Below are 15915 nucleotides of genomic sequence, written 5' to 3' on the forward strand. Positions count from 1 at the left end.
TCTTACTCAACTACCTGTATCTTTATTTGGTGCCATACCTGTTCTGAAAATGAGACAGGTGATGCACAGTGTCTGACTCTCAGCTCTTGGGGAAACAGTTTGTTCCCAAATTCTTAGCCTTTGCTGACAAAGAATGTCAGCTCTGAAACCAGGAATACAGACATGCAGGAGTTGAAGAAAATGGTTTCTCCCCATTAAGGAATCATCTTTTTATATATATATATATATATATATATATATATATATATAAAAATATAAAATGAGATACTGGCATGGGTAAAAATCCCTGTAGTTAAGAAAATTCTTCTGTAGTAGTTAGGTATTCTTCCATTGGTAAAGTAGTAAGTTTATAAAAAGAAGACAATGTTTGATCATATAGTGTACATGAGATGATTTATGCAACAGATCTCTAGCAGAGCTACTGACACAGCACCCATCCCACAGGAACATGCTTTCTTTTCCAAGTTTGACTGTAAGAGCCTTTCTATTGTGCTTTCCCTATGACAGAATTTCTTCCCTTTTTTGATGCTTGAATGTAAAGCTACTTGCTTTAATCCTACTTCATTAGTGTGAGGAAGTGTAGGAGTTTTTATTTAGAGAACATCAGTACTTGAGACAGTAGCTGTTTTCAGTAAGTTGTATGTCTTTGTATTGAAAGTGTTATTCATTAGTTAGATACTGTAAGGATTTTGTAAAAGCTCTAAGTATTGCACATTAGGAAGGATGGCTGATCAACACCAGTTTGAGATATTTAGTAAACAACTTCATTTCTTTGCTTTAGAACTCCTTCTGCATAGTACAAATTTTACCCTATCTGTAGGACTGTTAAGAGAATGAAATATCAGAAGTGTGAGGCACTTGAGATAGAGTGCTACAAAAATATCCCATGTAGTATCAAGTCACAATATTAGCATGCCCTGACTGAGAATGTTCTGTAGGCTGTGAATTTAATGCATGTGAAAATAAGTATTTACTGCTAGTGGAGGGTACAGCATGGTTATCACTAGGGATGGTAGTCTCCCACAAAATGGGTATGGCCTCAGCAGAAGCCTTGGATCTGATACATCATCTTTCTCTTTTCTCCTTAAAATACCAACAAAGTGTTTCAGCAAAAATTTGGATCTTACTGTTTAGTTGTAGATATCTGAGCAGGCTAGATGGCTACCTGCTAGAAGGTTTGGAAATAAATCTTACTAGAATTCATATTCTGATTGGAAAAATATTGTTGCATCTTGTCACAAGTCTGGAGAAAGTTATCTAGATTTAGAAAAACTTCAGTGTTTGGGATGAAATACTGTTGTTTCCTGACTGCCTCTTGTGTAAAAGAACAGGCACATCTCTGGATGACATGTGTTCACGCTCAACTTTGTATGTTAGCACTCATGCAACTTTAAATCTGAAAAAATATGACTGCGCATCTCGGACCTGGTCTCTGAGGAGAAATGCTGAGTCCTTTCAGCAGTGTGCCTCCGAAGACAGCTGCACAGTTAGCATTCATGTCTGCCAGGGTCTGTGCTCTCCACAATGATCCCCACCTCAAATCTCCAGACAAAACCAGGACATGAATCTCAACAGCTGCAGAAGGCTCAGTTTATGAATCTTGATTAGGATAAGGAGTTATTTGAAGTGTTTCTTTTCAAGTCTCTAATGATGGTTGTAAGGGCTGCATATTCAAGTTGTCAAGATAATGCTAACCTCTTTATAGAGGTGGAGGTTCTGGTGGTCTGATGCCACATCCCTCTAAACATAAATAATGCTCATACAAACCAGTGTTTTCCTGTGCTCTGCTGGTGTGCTTTCAGTTCTCCTTCCTCTTTTCCCCTGCCCAGGTTGCACCTTTTTTTTGCACATGCTGATTTTTCCAGTTGTATTTTTTCCTCAAGAGTAGGCTACCACCCTTCTGTGATATACTGCTTTCATAGTGTTGGCAAAGTTCCCAATAAAACTCTTTTGAGACCTCCGCACCCAGACCTGGATATTTTTCCTCCTAGTTTAAAGGAACAACCTGCATTTTATGCATTTGTTTTAGATTACAGCAGCCACCTTCAAGTATTAAGAACAGAGCCAAGAGTGTCAGTTTCCCCATAATTATATTGTACCCATCATTATCTAGGAAGCCCTTGCCTTTCCTTAGAAGTCAAGTCATTAGAATCCATGTGTTTTAATTGGGTGAGTCATTTAGTTTCAGCCTTGCTGCTAGAGCATGCATCTATTGTCTAATGTAATTTCCCCTTAATGGGGCCAACAGTAGCAGTACCAGTAGTATGAAGTTTGTTATAAATAATCTGTTTACAATATTCATAATACATAATTTCCAAAAGATTCACCAGGAATTTTAAAGTAAGAATACTTGCATTAATGTTTTTTCTATGCTGGAGAGGGTTTTAAGTTGATCTAGGAAATACCTAATCTTGAGAGAAACTTTGACAGGTTATAGCCTGTTTGTATCCTGGTCATCTGAATTACAATATAAGGCTGAATGATGAAAACTAGTCAAAAGAGAAACTTGTCCCCACCACTGCCGTGCTCCTTCTTTACCAGCACTGGTTCTGATCTAGCCCTGTGGTAAGCCAGTCCAGGGAGCTAAACTGAGAAAACTCTGAAGTGCTAGTCTGGTTTCCTGACCCAGTTTACTGCCCATCAGATGATTGCCGGGGTGAACGCATGGGAAGCAGCAAAGGAGGCAGCTGGGAGCAGGGGAACAACCACTGGTCTGGCAACAGCTGCCTGTGGGGTTCTCTTAGCCACATGGTCACTCTGTACCCTCACCCCAATAGTGCAGTCGTTTTGTCTGTTGTGCAAGGGGGAGGGCTTTGATCAACCCTATTTAGAATTACTAAAAAAAATTCTAATAGGCTATATGCATACACTTAGCATTGTATCTCTTTAGCAAGGCTGCTATTTGAAACAAGACCCTCAAATCTGCCCTTTTTGAATCTTTGAAATTCAGAAGTGAGTTAACTCAGGTGCTTAAAGAGTCAAAGTTACTTGCTTCCCTGAGTTTTAAGAATAGCATCAATTATTACCTGGGTTAAGGGTGAGTTTTAACGTGTATTTTACTTCAGTGCTCATTGAGTTCTGGGCCTTAATTGCTTTCTACCATGCTACATGTGTATGCCTTGAATGAAAAGCTGATTATAACCTGGTGTCCATGAAGAGCAGCTCTTCATTAATGTCATTGAGTTGGTGAGACTGACAGCTAAAGGAAAAGGCTGGCTGTCCTTCAAGCTGAACTAGGTGTGAACTTAAAGTTGGATAACCAAATGGATTATTTGACCAATATTTCTGCCAAAAGAGCCTCAGTTCTGTGAATAAATCTGTTAGTCTAATTTCTCTAGTAGTTAGGAGTTAAGTTCTTAACACTGGTGGTCTTCTGCTGCATTTTAATTAGACCCCGTTCTCAATATAGAAGTTTATTAAACAGTCACTGTTGATGTTACTAATAAGAGAACATGCCAACCTAGATTAGTCAGCTCTTTTGAGGGTTGATTCTGCTTGGTGTGATTGATCATGACAATTTGACGTTTGCCATCACTCAGCTTTTCTGGCTTCAGAACCTGAGGTGTGACCCTACATGTTTAATTTATTGGTCTTTTTAGTGGAAAAAACCCCCAACACTTGAACTCTATGCAGGTCTCTGCTAGATATCCTCCAGGCTCTCATCTTTGGTATTTCAGTCATTGATCTGTGTGCTGTTCGTCTTTGTGGGTGCTTCAGAGGTTTTCCTTTTTTTTTTTTTTTTTTTTTTTTTTTTTTTTTGGAACAGGCAATCTGCTGTTCATGATGAAAGCAGAGTCTCTGCTGATGCTTCATGCAAGAGCTTCAGCATCCTTGTTGTAGGAGCTTAAATGCACTGGGTGCTTCCAAGTTTCTAAATTTGAGGTCTTTGTTCAGTTTTTCAGGGACTGACCGTGCAAGCTTTATAAAAATTCAACACTGTTATGCTGGTACGGTTTATTTTAGATTGTAAGAGACTTAAATCTCAAAGCAATAATATGTCCATATAAACATATTTCCTTGCCTCACTTCCCTCACTGGTTTTGACAGTTTTGGCATCTGCTTTGTTCTATAACCTATCCAGGAAGTTGTTACTTCTAAGCAGCCTGTGCAGCATGTAGTTTTATGTTGGCTTTAAGTGTTTAAAGTAGCTTGAAAGTAATGGGAAGACTGTTTCTGGCACTGATGTAGATGAGCAAGAAACATGTAATTAATTCTAAATGCTTTTCAAATAACTTTCAAATATTAATTGGCTTCTGATTCTAGAAAGTCTTTCTAAGCTGGAAGACCTATTTGAAGCCTACATGGTACAGCAGTTTCAATCTGAAGTTAATTGTATCTGCTTCTGGATGCTCCATTGCTTGCTGTATAGCAGCTCTTGAGCTGAGGCATGTCTTGTAGTTTACCTCAAGGGTACTTCATCAAAGAAATTTGAGAGTTCAGTAACATGTCACACCAGCATGGAATTCCAAGAGAGAAATGCTGCAAAATGAAGGATTTTAGTGGCATCTCAAGAAGCTGACAGCAATCGACTATCATGCAGTAGCGCTAAGTAAGAGGTCTCCATAAGGATGAGATAGAGAAGCTGTGGGCTGGAAGCAGTATCTACATGGGATGTTAAATGTTCTGCTTTCTGGCAACTGCCTTGAGGAGAGCTACAGTTATTCTGAAAACACTTAAAACCAGAATTGCCATAGGTAACTGCTGTAAATAGTAAAATGTAACTGAAAAATCTTCTCCCAAGCTATCAAGAGCCAGAGCTACTTTAGTTTCCAGTACCTGGAAAAAAAGGCAGAAGACAGCATTCTGTCCCTTTGCTTTAAGAAGCTCAGTCAGAACTGAGTACAAGTTTACCATGCTTTTCGTTACTCAGCTATCTGATTTGGAAAATGTTAGTACTGTAAGAGGCTCAAGAGGGAGAATTATTTTGAGAGGAGCATTTGCAGGACTGCCTGTTGTCTTGGAATTTCTAGCTTCAAGACGGCACCTGGTCTGCTGGTACAGCCCAGTAGTGAACCCTGGTCCCAAAGAAGCACTTAGTGTGGCTGGTTCTTGAGGGCATACAATACAGCCCTGTGTAATCTAAGCAGTCAGCTGTCCTGACAACCTATATAGGCCAGCAACAACTGGGAATGTTTTTCTGTGGAGTGGAAGGAAGAAGGAATGAGGTGGAACTCTGTCAAATTAGAAGAAAAAGAAATAATAATTTAACAAGATAAAGAGACCTTTCAAACCAGGTGTGGGGATGCTGCAAGCAAGTTTGCTTCTGGATGGCACAGTTAGAACTGAGATTGTGACCAAGTCTAAATTTACATTTCATAAAACAACACTGCTAAATTAACAAGCAGTTTTACTTCAAAGCAAATGTACGGCACAACTGGCAAAAATCTTGCCATAAAGCTGAATGCAGCTAATGTTCTTTTGTCATAGATCTTACTGTCTAGTCATCTTGTGCTTCATTAATTACGCCATTCTTTGATTGATGGTGATAGCATGGCACAGATACAATTCCTCCTGTGGGCTACAAGTACTCCTATGAGCTATATGAATGGCTTGATTTCTCTGATTTGTATGACTTAGACATATTTTTGTCTTATTCACACACATCGTGTCAGTGGTAACTTGTATCAACCCGAATGGCAGTTTCTGTGCATTTCTACTTGTCATTGCTACCATTGGTGCAGATGTAAAAACTCTTGTCAGTGCCACAAGAGGCAAGGTAATATTGGTGCATCCTCTCAGTTTGTGATGTGCTGTACTCCTTGGCTCTATAGAAAAGTATGCTACTACCCACAGTAAAATCCACAAAAGCTGATATTGTAGATGGATGCAGAACTAAGCAGTATTTTACAGAGGGAGAGGAAACAAACCACTAAATGAACCGCAATGTTAGACCTTCCACTGGGAATTTCAGCCCTTTCCCTTTTCCTTCCTCCCTCAGAATATATATAGTAAATAAAGTAAACACTGGGGGAGGTAGCACCCAAAGGCAGAAGCAGTAATAGAGCTAGAGTAGCCTTCAGTTAAAAACAGCTGACAGTATACTGACCAATCCACTGAGCATCCCAGTTGTACCACCACAAATACTGGCAGCAGGAGAGATGTCTCAGACAGCTATGACAATATTAAGTGGGAGGAAGCTCTTTAAATAACTAGCAGTGGGTTTTATTCTCTGACTATGTAAACACTGAGTTGTTGTTTCACCCTCTGAACAGGAAGAATTAGTCAAGTAATTGTGAGGCAAGCAAGCAACAAAATTAAATAATTTTCTTGTTTTTTCTAGTTGCTGGATCTGTTTTAGAAGGGAATATTTTTTTTGTCATTTTGCATTTCTGTTCAAAAAACCTCTAAGCAACACGATGAAAATCAGAACAAAAGAGGACTAGATTTGGTTAAAATCAGGGAAGTAGCACTCAGCTGAACATCATCGAAGCAGTCCAAAAGAACACCTATCTATATTTTGTTTCTAGAGCATCTGCATTTTGAGGAGTCTAAGGCAGCAGTAGTCCCTTTCCCTCTCATTGTTAATCTTGGCATGATTTTAAATTACTGTGCATAATACAGTCTTGAAAAGCCTGCCTCACTATATTTAATATAGCTTACATTGTCTGTCTCCTCTTATTCCAGGTGAATAGAAGGTTTTGTGGTACCAATTCAATAAAATAGGATTTCATTTAGTTAAGATTGCCTCAAACCCCTTTACAATCCTAGATAAATCCAGCAACTACTTTCCTCTTCCATGTTTCCTCAGCACAAGGAGGACATGTTTGCAGTGTTATAGGAAACAAATGTTGTTCAGGTTAGCATTGTAAATTGGCAACAGGTCTTGGCTCTTGTGGGGATTTGTCTTTTGACAAATAATTGGATAAATCTGGATTTGCAGCTACCTCATTTATGATATATGTATTGTTGCATTTAAGGTCATGAATTTGGTAAGAGATGAATCCCCTTGCATTCTCGCCGGTTCCTTAAGCTTAGAGGGTTTGGGATGGCTGGATCTCTTAATAGGTAGGTCAGCTATTGCCATGACTATAGGTCTGACATCCGATGCATGAACAACTCACATGCCGTAGGTCCAATCGCATTCAAAAGAAGTGGTCAGGTTCACAAATAGTATGGTTTATTCTTATGCAATATCTACAGATTCTTTGCAATTGCCAGCAATAAATGCCCTATACTGCAGAATGGCTGTATAGCTGTACAAACAAAACCAAAACCAATTGCAATCATAAGTTTCATTTCCCAGGTAGTCACTCAGCATAGCAGAGGTCACAGATCTTACCAAAAGGCATCCCTTCTGGGGATGGGGTGAGGAGAACAAACCCATCAATCTGTCCCTCCGATTTGGTAGCAAATTCTTGTCCTTCTGATTTGAGTATGAACTCAGGGTAGTGTTTATCCACTGTGATGCCAAGTGTGTGTGGAGGGGTGTGTGTGTGTGTGTGCAGGACTGTGATCAAGCCACTGTTCCTCAAGTTGTAGCAAACATTTCTTGGTATAACTTCCAAGCAGGCGTGCAAAGCAGTTGTGCGAAAAGCAGAAGAACCGGACCGCGCGGCTTCCACCTCGCTTCGCGTTCCTCCTCAGTGGCATGGCAACAGAAACCACCAGATCATCACCCCATCCTGTGTCTGCTCTGGGCACCAGGTGTTCAGCAAGTGTGGGTTTTGCAGTTTTTCACTGTTTTGTGCTTCCAACAGTTTATAAAACAGATTCTGTCCTTGCTAGCCTAATTTAAGGTTAAGCCTAGCATTTTTCATGCTGTTTCTGGTTTTTGAAATGGCAGTCTAACCTGGTCAAAAGATTTTGCCTGATGTTTCTGGGGAATTAAGTCAGTCATTTCCATGCTGTTGTACTTTCTTTGCTTTTCTTTACTGCTCTAAAGACAAATTAGTAGAAAAAAACCCATAATCTGCAGGATGTTTCTGCTCTATTTGCATCCAGGTACATTCAAGTTTCCCATCTCTGCAGTATTTTTCCCAATTATACTTTTTTTAACCAGTCTTCTAGTTCCGTGGTTTCTGTTGCAAAGTAGTTTTTTGTCTTTTTTTTAAATGCTCCTCACCACAGAATAGCAGTATCTGATGACTTAACCAGATCATACACCGTACTAAGCACTGATTATAGTATGTAACTTGTTGGAATGCGTTAATACTTTTGTTTAGTGAAAAGGTACTATAAATGAAACAGCTATCAAATAAGAATAAAGAAAATAGTCTTCTACTCAGCTCTAACTTTTCTTTAATTCACCTGTTTAATTAAAAGCTGCTATCAGACTATGACAAATGATGTGAAGAGGAAGAAAGCAAATAGCAAGGTGGTAAAGTTGCTAATAATATTAGGCTGTTAAAGACAGTAGAGACAAAAGTTTACTGAAGAATTGGAGGTTGCAGGTTGAAGAAGTGGTACAAGGTTCAGTGTAAACATGTGAAAGGTGGTACGCAGGAAAATATTTCTAGTTTTGCCTATGAGATATTTAGCTCTGAGCTGACTAGTACAGCAATAGAAATAAATCTTTGAGCTGTAATAAGACAGTATCATGACGTTAGAATTACAGTTCAAAAAGCAGAGTGTTAGGAATAGAGAAATATGTAGTTCTGCTGCTGTACATAGTTATGGTTTGAATACTGTATGTAATTCTGATCTGGTTATCTGGAGAGGTATATTGTAGAGCTAGAAAAAAACTCCAAGGAAGACTGTTAAAAGGTGACCACCAAACGCAACAACATCAGACTGCCTAAGAAACTCTTCAGCCTGGAGGAGAGGTGGCTAAGGTAGAATAAGATAAAGGCCTGTAAGAATCACAAGTGGCAAGGAGAACACCAACAGGTAGTCCTTGTTCAGGATTTGCCACTGTAAAGTCTGAGGATCATCAAATGAAACTAGCTGATACTATGTTCAAAACAAGTGAGAGCCTGTTTGTTCTGTATTCTGTAATGTGCACTTGAGCTATTAGTAACATTGCAGCAGGATACTGTTTATGTGATGAGTTTAGTTTGCATTACTTCAGACAACAACTGGGCAAGATATTGGAAGAAGGCTACTAGGAAGTTTAAGTACAGCCACACAAGGTCTGGCTCAGAAAGACCCTGAGCTGCAATGTGCTGGAGGCTTGGAAAGTATTTTGGAATAACATCATTACCCTTTCCTTGGGCAACTTCAGTTGGCAATGGTATTGACAGGATGCTGGGCTGTAAGTGGCCCAGTACGGTAGTTGTTACGTGCCTGAAGAATCCCAGTTGTCAGCTAGCTGACTTGCTTTTGACATTCTTCAGTGTTCTGCTAAATCCAAGAGGCAGGACTTTTTTTTCCTATCATACTTCATTTAAATGTTCTATAGTTTTGATGTTAATAATCAAGAAGACTTGTACTTCCTAAAAAGAAGAAATAATATCAATGCCTAACTTTACAGTAGATGCTACCACTAGAATAGCAGATGTATGTATCTTGGCTATGTAAAATTCCTTCAAGTTGAATATATTGGCTGGTCTTACCTCTTTTCAATTAATTATTTTTAAAACACTTCCTTTTACTGTTCAGTCAAAAAACATCAGATCTATGGAATAATATCCATCACAAACCTCCTAAATTACAGAAGCATTTTCAGTCCAGATCCACATAACAATAATGTATTCATTTACAGTTATCCTTCTTTATAATAAAACTGATTTTATTACTAACAAGCCAAACAGTGACTTTTTTGTAGCTTTGATTACTTTTTAGAATAGGAGTATTGAACTAGCTCAGTCTTACTGTAGTTTATTTTCCTTCAAAGCTCTATTAATTCTGCCATAGCTCAAAAAGGATTTTCCAAAAATATTATTTCAGTGAGTACATTCTTGTCTTAATACTGGACTCAGACACATGAGGGCTAAACACCGCTGCTTGATTTGAAGAAACAAATGTAGTGACACAGACTGAAACTGCAAAGCTGTTGGCGCTGAGTGAGGAATTCTCCTTCTGCCGAGGCTAGGGTTTGTGTTACCCCAGTTATTTAGCAGCTGTTGGAAACAGCACTGGTGAATGGAGTCCCTTGTCTGGTCAGTGGAGCCAATTACAAGTGTCTGGGTTTCACCAACAGGAAGTGGCACAGCAGCCAGTAACTAAGTTTAGTGTGATAGATGTGTTTCTCTGACTTCATATGTGCATGTTCACACTGCCCCCCACAAAAGTGAACCAGCCCATAGGGCTGAGAAGGAGCAAGATAACTAAAACTCCCTCAGCCAGGGCTCAGATGAATGTCAGACTCTGGGGATCTCCTGACAAGCCATCAACATTAAGATTTTTCCCTGGTTCTGAAGTTAACAAGACGGCATGCAATTTTTGGGCAAGTATTCATGCTAAAGCTCGGCTTTTCTTGGAGGAAAGGAAACGCCAGTCTATTTTCTAAGACAAATATATTTCAAAGGAGGCAAGATCACAAAAGTATTTTAGTCAAATGAAGTAAATATTTTAAGAAGGAAACCCCTTCTTTGCGCAAGAGAAGGAAATGGCTGTGGACAATGGCTTGAAGAGCATATTGATTGCTGACAAATGAGGTTGACAGTTTTATGATTTATTTTTAGCTAGAGATTTTTTTTTTTAAAACAGAAGTACTGTGTAGCTTTGGCAGTTGCTGCGTATTCAGTGTAGGTGGATGGAACTGAGAAGTCGCATCTGTGCTAACAAGCATTTTGGGATTCCATTAGAAAATTAAACTCATGTACTGGAAACTGAAGCTTTATCAGCTCACCTGGGGAGCTCTGCCCTCCGAATATCCTCCAGAAGGTAAGCAGTGCTGCCTGTCCAAGGCACTTGCAAAAATAATAACTTGGGCCTCAAGATGTGACATCAACTCAAATTTGGGCTGTTCGATTGACGTTTTCTTTCACTCCTGAGATTACAAGTCAGTGAGTTAGTCTCTACCCTCTTCCAAGTTTTCCCTCTAACTAGAAAGGCTAAAATAATTTTCAAAAAGCCAGCTGAGAAGCAGTTTAATGTGGTCATTGTACCAGGTGCTGAGTCTAAGGAGAGTACCGAATACTGTAAAACTTGTAATAAGTTGTAACTATGTCACTTGGAAAGCAGCTTGGACATTTATGTCATGTTAACTTAAAGGTCTGATGGTGCTTTACATCTGCAAAATAAACCTCTCACCAGCTAGACTTTGTTAGTGTAGATATTTCTGGCTTGCTTAGGGGTTGGTTGAGCCATGATTTTTGAAGTAGTCTCTTTGCAGAATAGCTCTTACTTCAAATGTTTGTCTTAACACTGTGAGTAAATAGCTGTTAATTTGATTTGCTTAGAAATATCTTCACTTTGATCTGGCCATTATTAACAAATTCCCAGGAATTCTGTTGGAATGAAGTGTAATCCACATTAAGCAACTTCTCTTCCAAAGTACTGATTTAAAAAAGTGCCAAAGGACTTGCTGTAAGGTGTCATAATGTTTGGCCATCCCACCTTTCCTTGTGAAGGACTGGGTGACTTAATCCTCTTTACTCTTCATACTGGAGAGGTTTATTGGAACTTACCATGACAGAGGAATAGACTTTTGATCTACATGTGTGCAGTTTCCCAGTTGTGTTTCTCCTGTGTCCCTTACTAGTACTCCTTTCCCTTAAACTGTGGGAATAGTTACTGTCCACTATAGGCAGATTCAGAGGGACAAAGGTTGGAACTTCATCACCTCAGTACTCAATGGAAAGAGGTGTGTAACGCAGAGCATCAAAAGTTGGTGGTCTCTGCTTGTTTCTAGATACCAGCAATTGCAAAGCTGACTAACTTTGTAGGAGCTGAACAAATCCTTAGTAATTAAGGTAACAAATATTTTTATAGTCTTCAGGATTTTGCAGAGAGGTTACATTTGTAGCTTTTTGTTCTAAAATCCTGTTTGTATATCATTTTAATTTCATTAAAATCTCTCCTGCACTTGAGGAAAGTGTTTTTCTTATTATCTGTTGTGCTGATGGGTTTTGGTTCCTCATCTAGAGACACGTTCAGAGAAGTAGAATTGGTACTTTGAGTGGATTCTAGTGCTTCTGACCATTCCCAGTACCTGTGACAGAAAGCATCTGTTGTTCTTTTTAATAACTGCTAGGTCCAGCTCTCCTGTGCTCACATGAGTTCCTCACCCAACAGTGTTTTTTAAATGCATCTAAGAACCTGCATCATTTTGCTAGCTGCGTTTATCCCAGAGTCCCTTTCCTGCCAAAACTTTGTGAGGCCAGAAAATCTTAGAGGTAATGAGAGACAGTATACTGAGTTAGCAGTGTTTGTACCAAAGATGATCAATACTTAATCTACTTTGAAAAGCTCTCTTAAAACAGCAGTGCTACCAAATGCAAGGATCAGTCACAGCCTATACAGTTGTTGATCTGTGAAGAGATTTATGCATCTTGCATTGAATGAAGATTTTCAAACTAATACTTTGGACCTTAAGCTCGATTTATTTCATTCTGGGTTCTGTACCAAAAAGATACTACTTTACCAGGAAGAAGTTGAGAAAAAATAGGTAAGTGCTGCATTAGCATATATTGGGAGAAATATTGGGAGAAGTGGTATAACTATGTGCCACTGACATCTGAGCAAGGAAGCAGGGTGAGGGATACCTCTGAATGTTTGATAGTACTAATAACAAAGGAAGAAGGTAAGTGGAATCAGTGAAACAGAAGACAGGCAGTTCCTTCTATCAGCATCATTTTGTTTTAATCTTAACATAGCTAACCTCTTGTTATGTTCAGGTAGACAATGTCTTGAATTCTTCATAATACTGGCATAACTAGTTGAGATCAATCTGTCTCTCCTACCAATTTGAAATTGACACCAAAATACCAAACCTTGTTTTCCCTTGGATTTTTATATCAAGCTAGCCAAAAATAATGTCTTCTAGGTGACCTACCACTTTAACTTTAGAATAAGTGCAGAGGAATACCTCAAGCAGCAGTTTGTCATGTTGCAGATTAAATTTGCATTTAAGAGGTGAACTGTATGGAGAACTTTTAGATTTCTCCATATGTTTCTCTCTGGTACTGAAGATCACTTTTCTATTTCAGATATATTTTGATAATTGAGGCAAGACAGTGCTACCAGCTTGCCTTGAAAGATTTCTTTTTATATGATGTGAGCTGTTCGTGATGCAATTTTGTCACAGAGTATGAAATCTTGTCCCGTTCTGTCCCTCCCAGCCTGGTACCGTAAATAGAAACTTATTCCTGGCCCATCCCAAGTTCTTGGCTTGGAGTTGTATTTCTTGGCTTTATTCAGTGGGTTGTTTGCAGTACTTAAACCTTACACCACTCTGTGGGAGGCCCAAAGACTAACTATGGATCTGTGCTTAGCTTAAGCAAACTACATTATTAAGAGTCTGGTTGCTTGCAGGAGAGGAACACCTAGGAACGGCATTTAGCTAGGTTGCCTGCATTTTACCAAAGCCATATGTGAGCTGTCTTGACCCTTTTAAGTTGGTGTTTTTCATGGCCACATGTATGTCAGCAGAAAGACTAGGTGGTCCATTTAGGTAAGGGCTCAAGTCTGCTACAGGGTAAAAAAAGTTCATTGCTCTGCTTCCATGCTACCACATTGTTATTGACAGCAGGAGCTTGGCCTGTTCAGCATTGGTTTGCTTTTCAGTATGTAGTTTGCCTTGAGTATTTTTGGTTAGTAGGAAGTGCTGAGACTTGGCTTCAGAAACAAAGCTACTGTAGAACTTGATACTATTCCAATCGTGTCAGCAAAATAGGAAGCCCACTTGCTGCTGCGTTATCAATTTGGTTTCCTCATATTTATTAAGGCAGAAATCCTCCCACTAACAAGCTGGTTAAAGATCTTGAAGTCTAGTGATGTAAAGTGATGTATGTTTTGAAGATGCAGTGGAAAATACCGATTATACAAGTAGTTAGAAATTACTTGATGGTCTGCTTTCTGTGCTCTAAGTTGACCAATGCCTATTCTTTGGTCATCTTAAAAGTAAGCATATAAAATGAGTCTGTATGTAAAATAACATCATGGATATTTATATTGGTATTTAGTTTGAAAACATAAAGTGAAAATAAAGTGAAAGATGTGGCATGTTCAGGGATCTTGGAGACCTTGTATTCAAGTGTCTCTTTGTGAAGAAGAGGTATGTGAGAAGCCAGAAGATAAAACATTATGTGTGTATGTATGTATACACACGCATATACACACCCTGTGGGTTTTGATGTAAAGTGCTAAGATATGATTGAAACTGCATGCAATAACCAGTATTTACCCTATAACTCTTTGTCTTTCTTCCTTCCATTGATAAACCAGTCACTTTGGCCTGCTGCTAACACCACCAAATTCTTTTCAGAGCTGTTATTTCCATTTACACATTATTTTGTTTAAGAGAAATTGACAGTTGGTTCATAAATTCAGAGTATAACACATTTTTAAGAAGCTCCCTGAACTGTACATTTCAAAGCAGCATAGTCAGCAAGATTTCCTTGTATTCAACTTTTTCCCACCACTGGAAGAGCTAGAGAAATGCTTCTAAATGGATGATTTAAGTTGTACGGTAAGGGTAACCACTCTCAGAAAATGGCTTTGAAGAGCACCACAGGGAATAGTCTAAAGAGCTGGGAAGAGATGCTGTGCCTGGAAGGTGGATTCTTCCACTGAGGAAGTTGAGTATACCAGAATTAAGATTTTATATTGTGCCCTTACTGTGAAAGGAACAGGATGCAGATGTGGTGGATGCAGATGTCAAGGTGATGGCCTGCAGTGTAAAATAACTATCTAGGAAAATCAGTTGTAAAAGAAATAGCACTCATCTAGAAGGTAGAAGGATGCCTGATTTTATTCTGCCTCGGTGCATTTGACAGGACTTTATGAACAGCTACACACTCTGCAGGGACACTCAGTGTCCTTCCCACTGAGAAACACCTTCAGGAGGGTGGCTGGAAAGGGTGCAGGGACAGGTTTGCCCAGTTACAGGGAGCTTACAGCAAAATGTTACTTGTCCATAATGCCAGTGCTGGCTACAACTTAATTCCCATCAGGAGCTCCCTAACAGACCAGACAGCCATTAGGCTTTGGCTGAGGATACTCTTCTGACGGAGGTTACATTAATAGGGTCAGTAGATACATTTGCAAGTTACATTATTAATCCAATTTAACTTCCTGATAATCCTTCTTTGTTCCAAATACCAATTACTCATCTATTGTATTTTAACTAACAAGTAAATTTGGAATTTTAGCTGAAGTTAATTATTACAGCTAAGACTAGTGTAGCCACAAATCCATCCATAGCTTGCCATTTCAGACCCACCTGAAAAGTGTGTCACAAAACTCATCCACATGTTTCTGAGACTGTGCTGTCTTTCTCTACAAATTCTGCTTGTTCTTTGTGTAACAGCTAGACTAAGATTAGTACAAATACCAGTGTAATTAAGAGCACTTGGAGCGAATGAGAGGAGAAAATAACTGCAAGAGGCGAAAGCAAAGAGGGGAAGAGATGAAGTCTAGGAGCTCTTGAGTAAAGTAATCTCAATGTCTAACTACTGGGTAGCATGCTGCAGGGCGCACTGAACTTGGTTTTGGAGGAGGAAGAAAAGAGGTCACCCAGTTGTTAGACCTTTGGGAAGACAACAGTATGCAGGTTTCCTAAGGTATTTTCTTTGATTATTTTTTCCACATACATTAGGTCATGGTGGTTGGAGAAATAACTTGTTATCACAGGCCATACAGGATTAAAAACAACTCCTCATCACCACAGCATATCTACAGTGTTTTTCCACATCCACAGCCTTACAAACAAAAAACATTTGGAATAAGCCAGGTTGCTCATTTCTTACTTTTAGCCTGATTTGAGTCCTCATTGCATGGTGCAGTTGCCTTTCTCAAAGAATGGTGGAGTTTAGGGATTATAGAAATGCTGCTGCTTCCCCCCCCCCCCCCCCCCCCCCCCTTGTGGGGACG

General features: G+C 39.3%; 1 protein-coding gene across 1 annotated transcript in view; it reads left to right on the forward strand.

Moving 5' to 3' along the window:
- Positions 1-10655: 10655 nt before the first annotated feature.
- The window catches only part of ABL2 (ABL proto-oncogene 2, non-receptor tyrosine kinase), a 25308-nt gene continuing 20048 nt past the window's right edge, over positions 10656-15915 (forward strand). Inside the window, exon 1 of the mRNA XM_026853807.1 lies at positions 10656-10764. Coding sequence (XP_026709608.1) covers positions 10698-10764 — 67 coding nt within the window. The 5' untranslated portion in view covers positions 10656-10697. The remainder of the gene's footprint in view (positions 10765-15915) is intronic.

Source organism: Athene cunicularia (assembly GCF_003259725.1).
Source record: "Athene cunicularia isolate RWA chromosome 8 unlocalized genomic scaffold, athCun1 chr8_part1, whole genome shotgun sequence".
Classification (NCBI taxonomy): domain Eukaryota; kingdom Metazoa; phylum Chordata; class Aves; order Strigiformes; family Strigidae; genus Athene; species Athene cunicularia.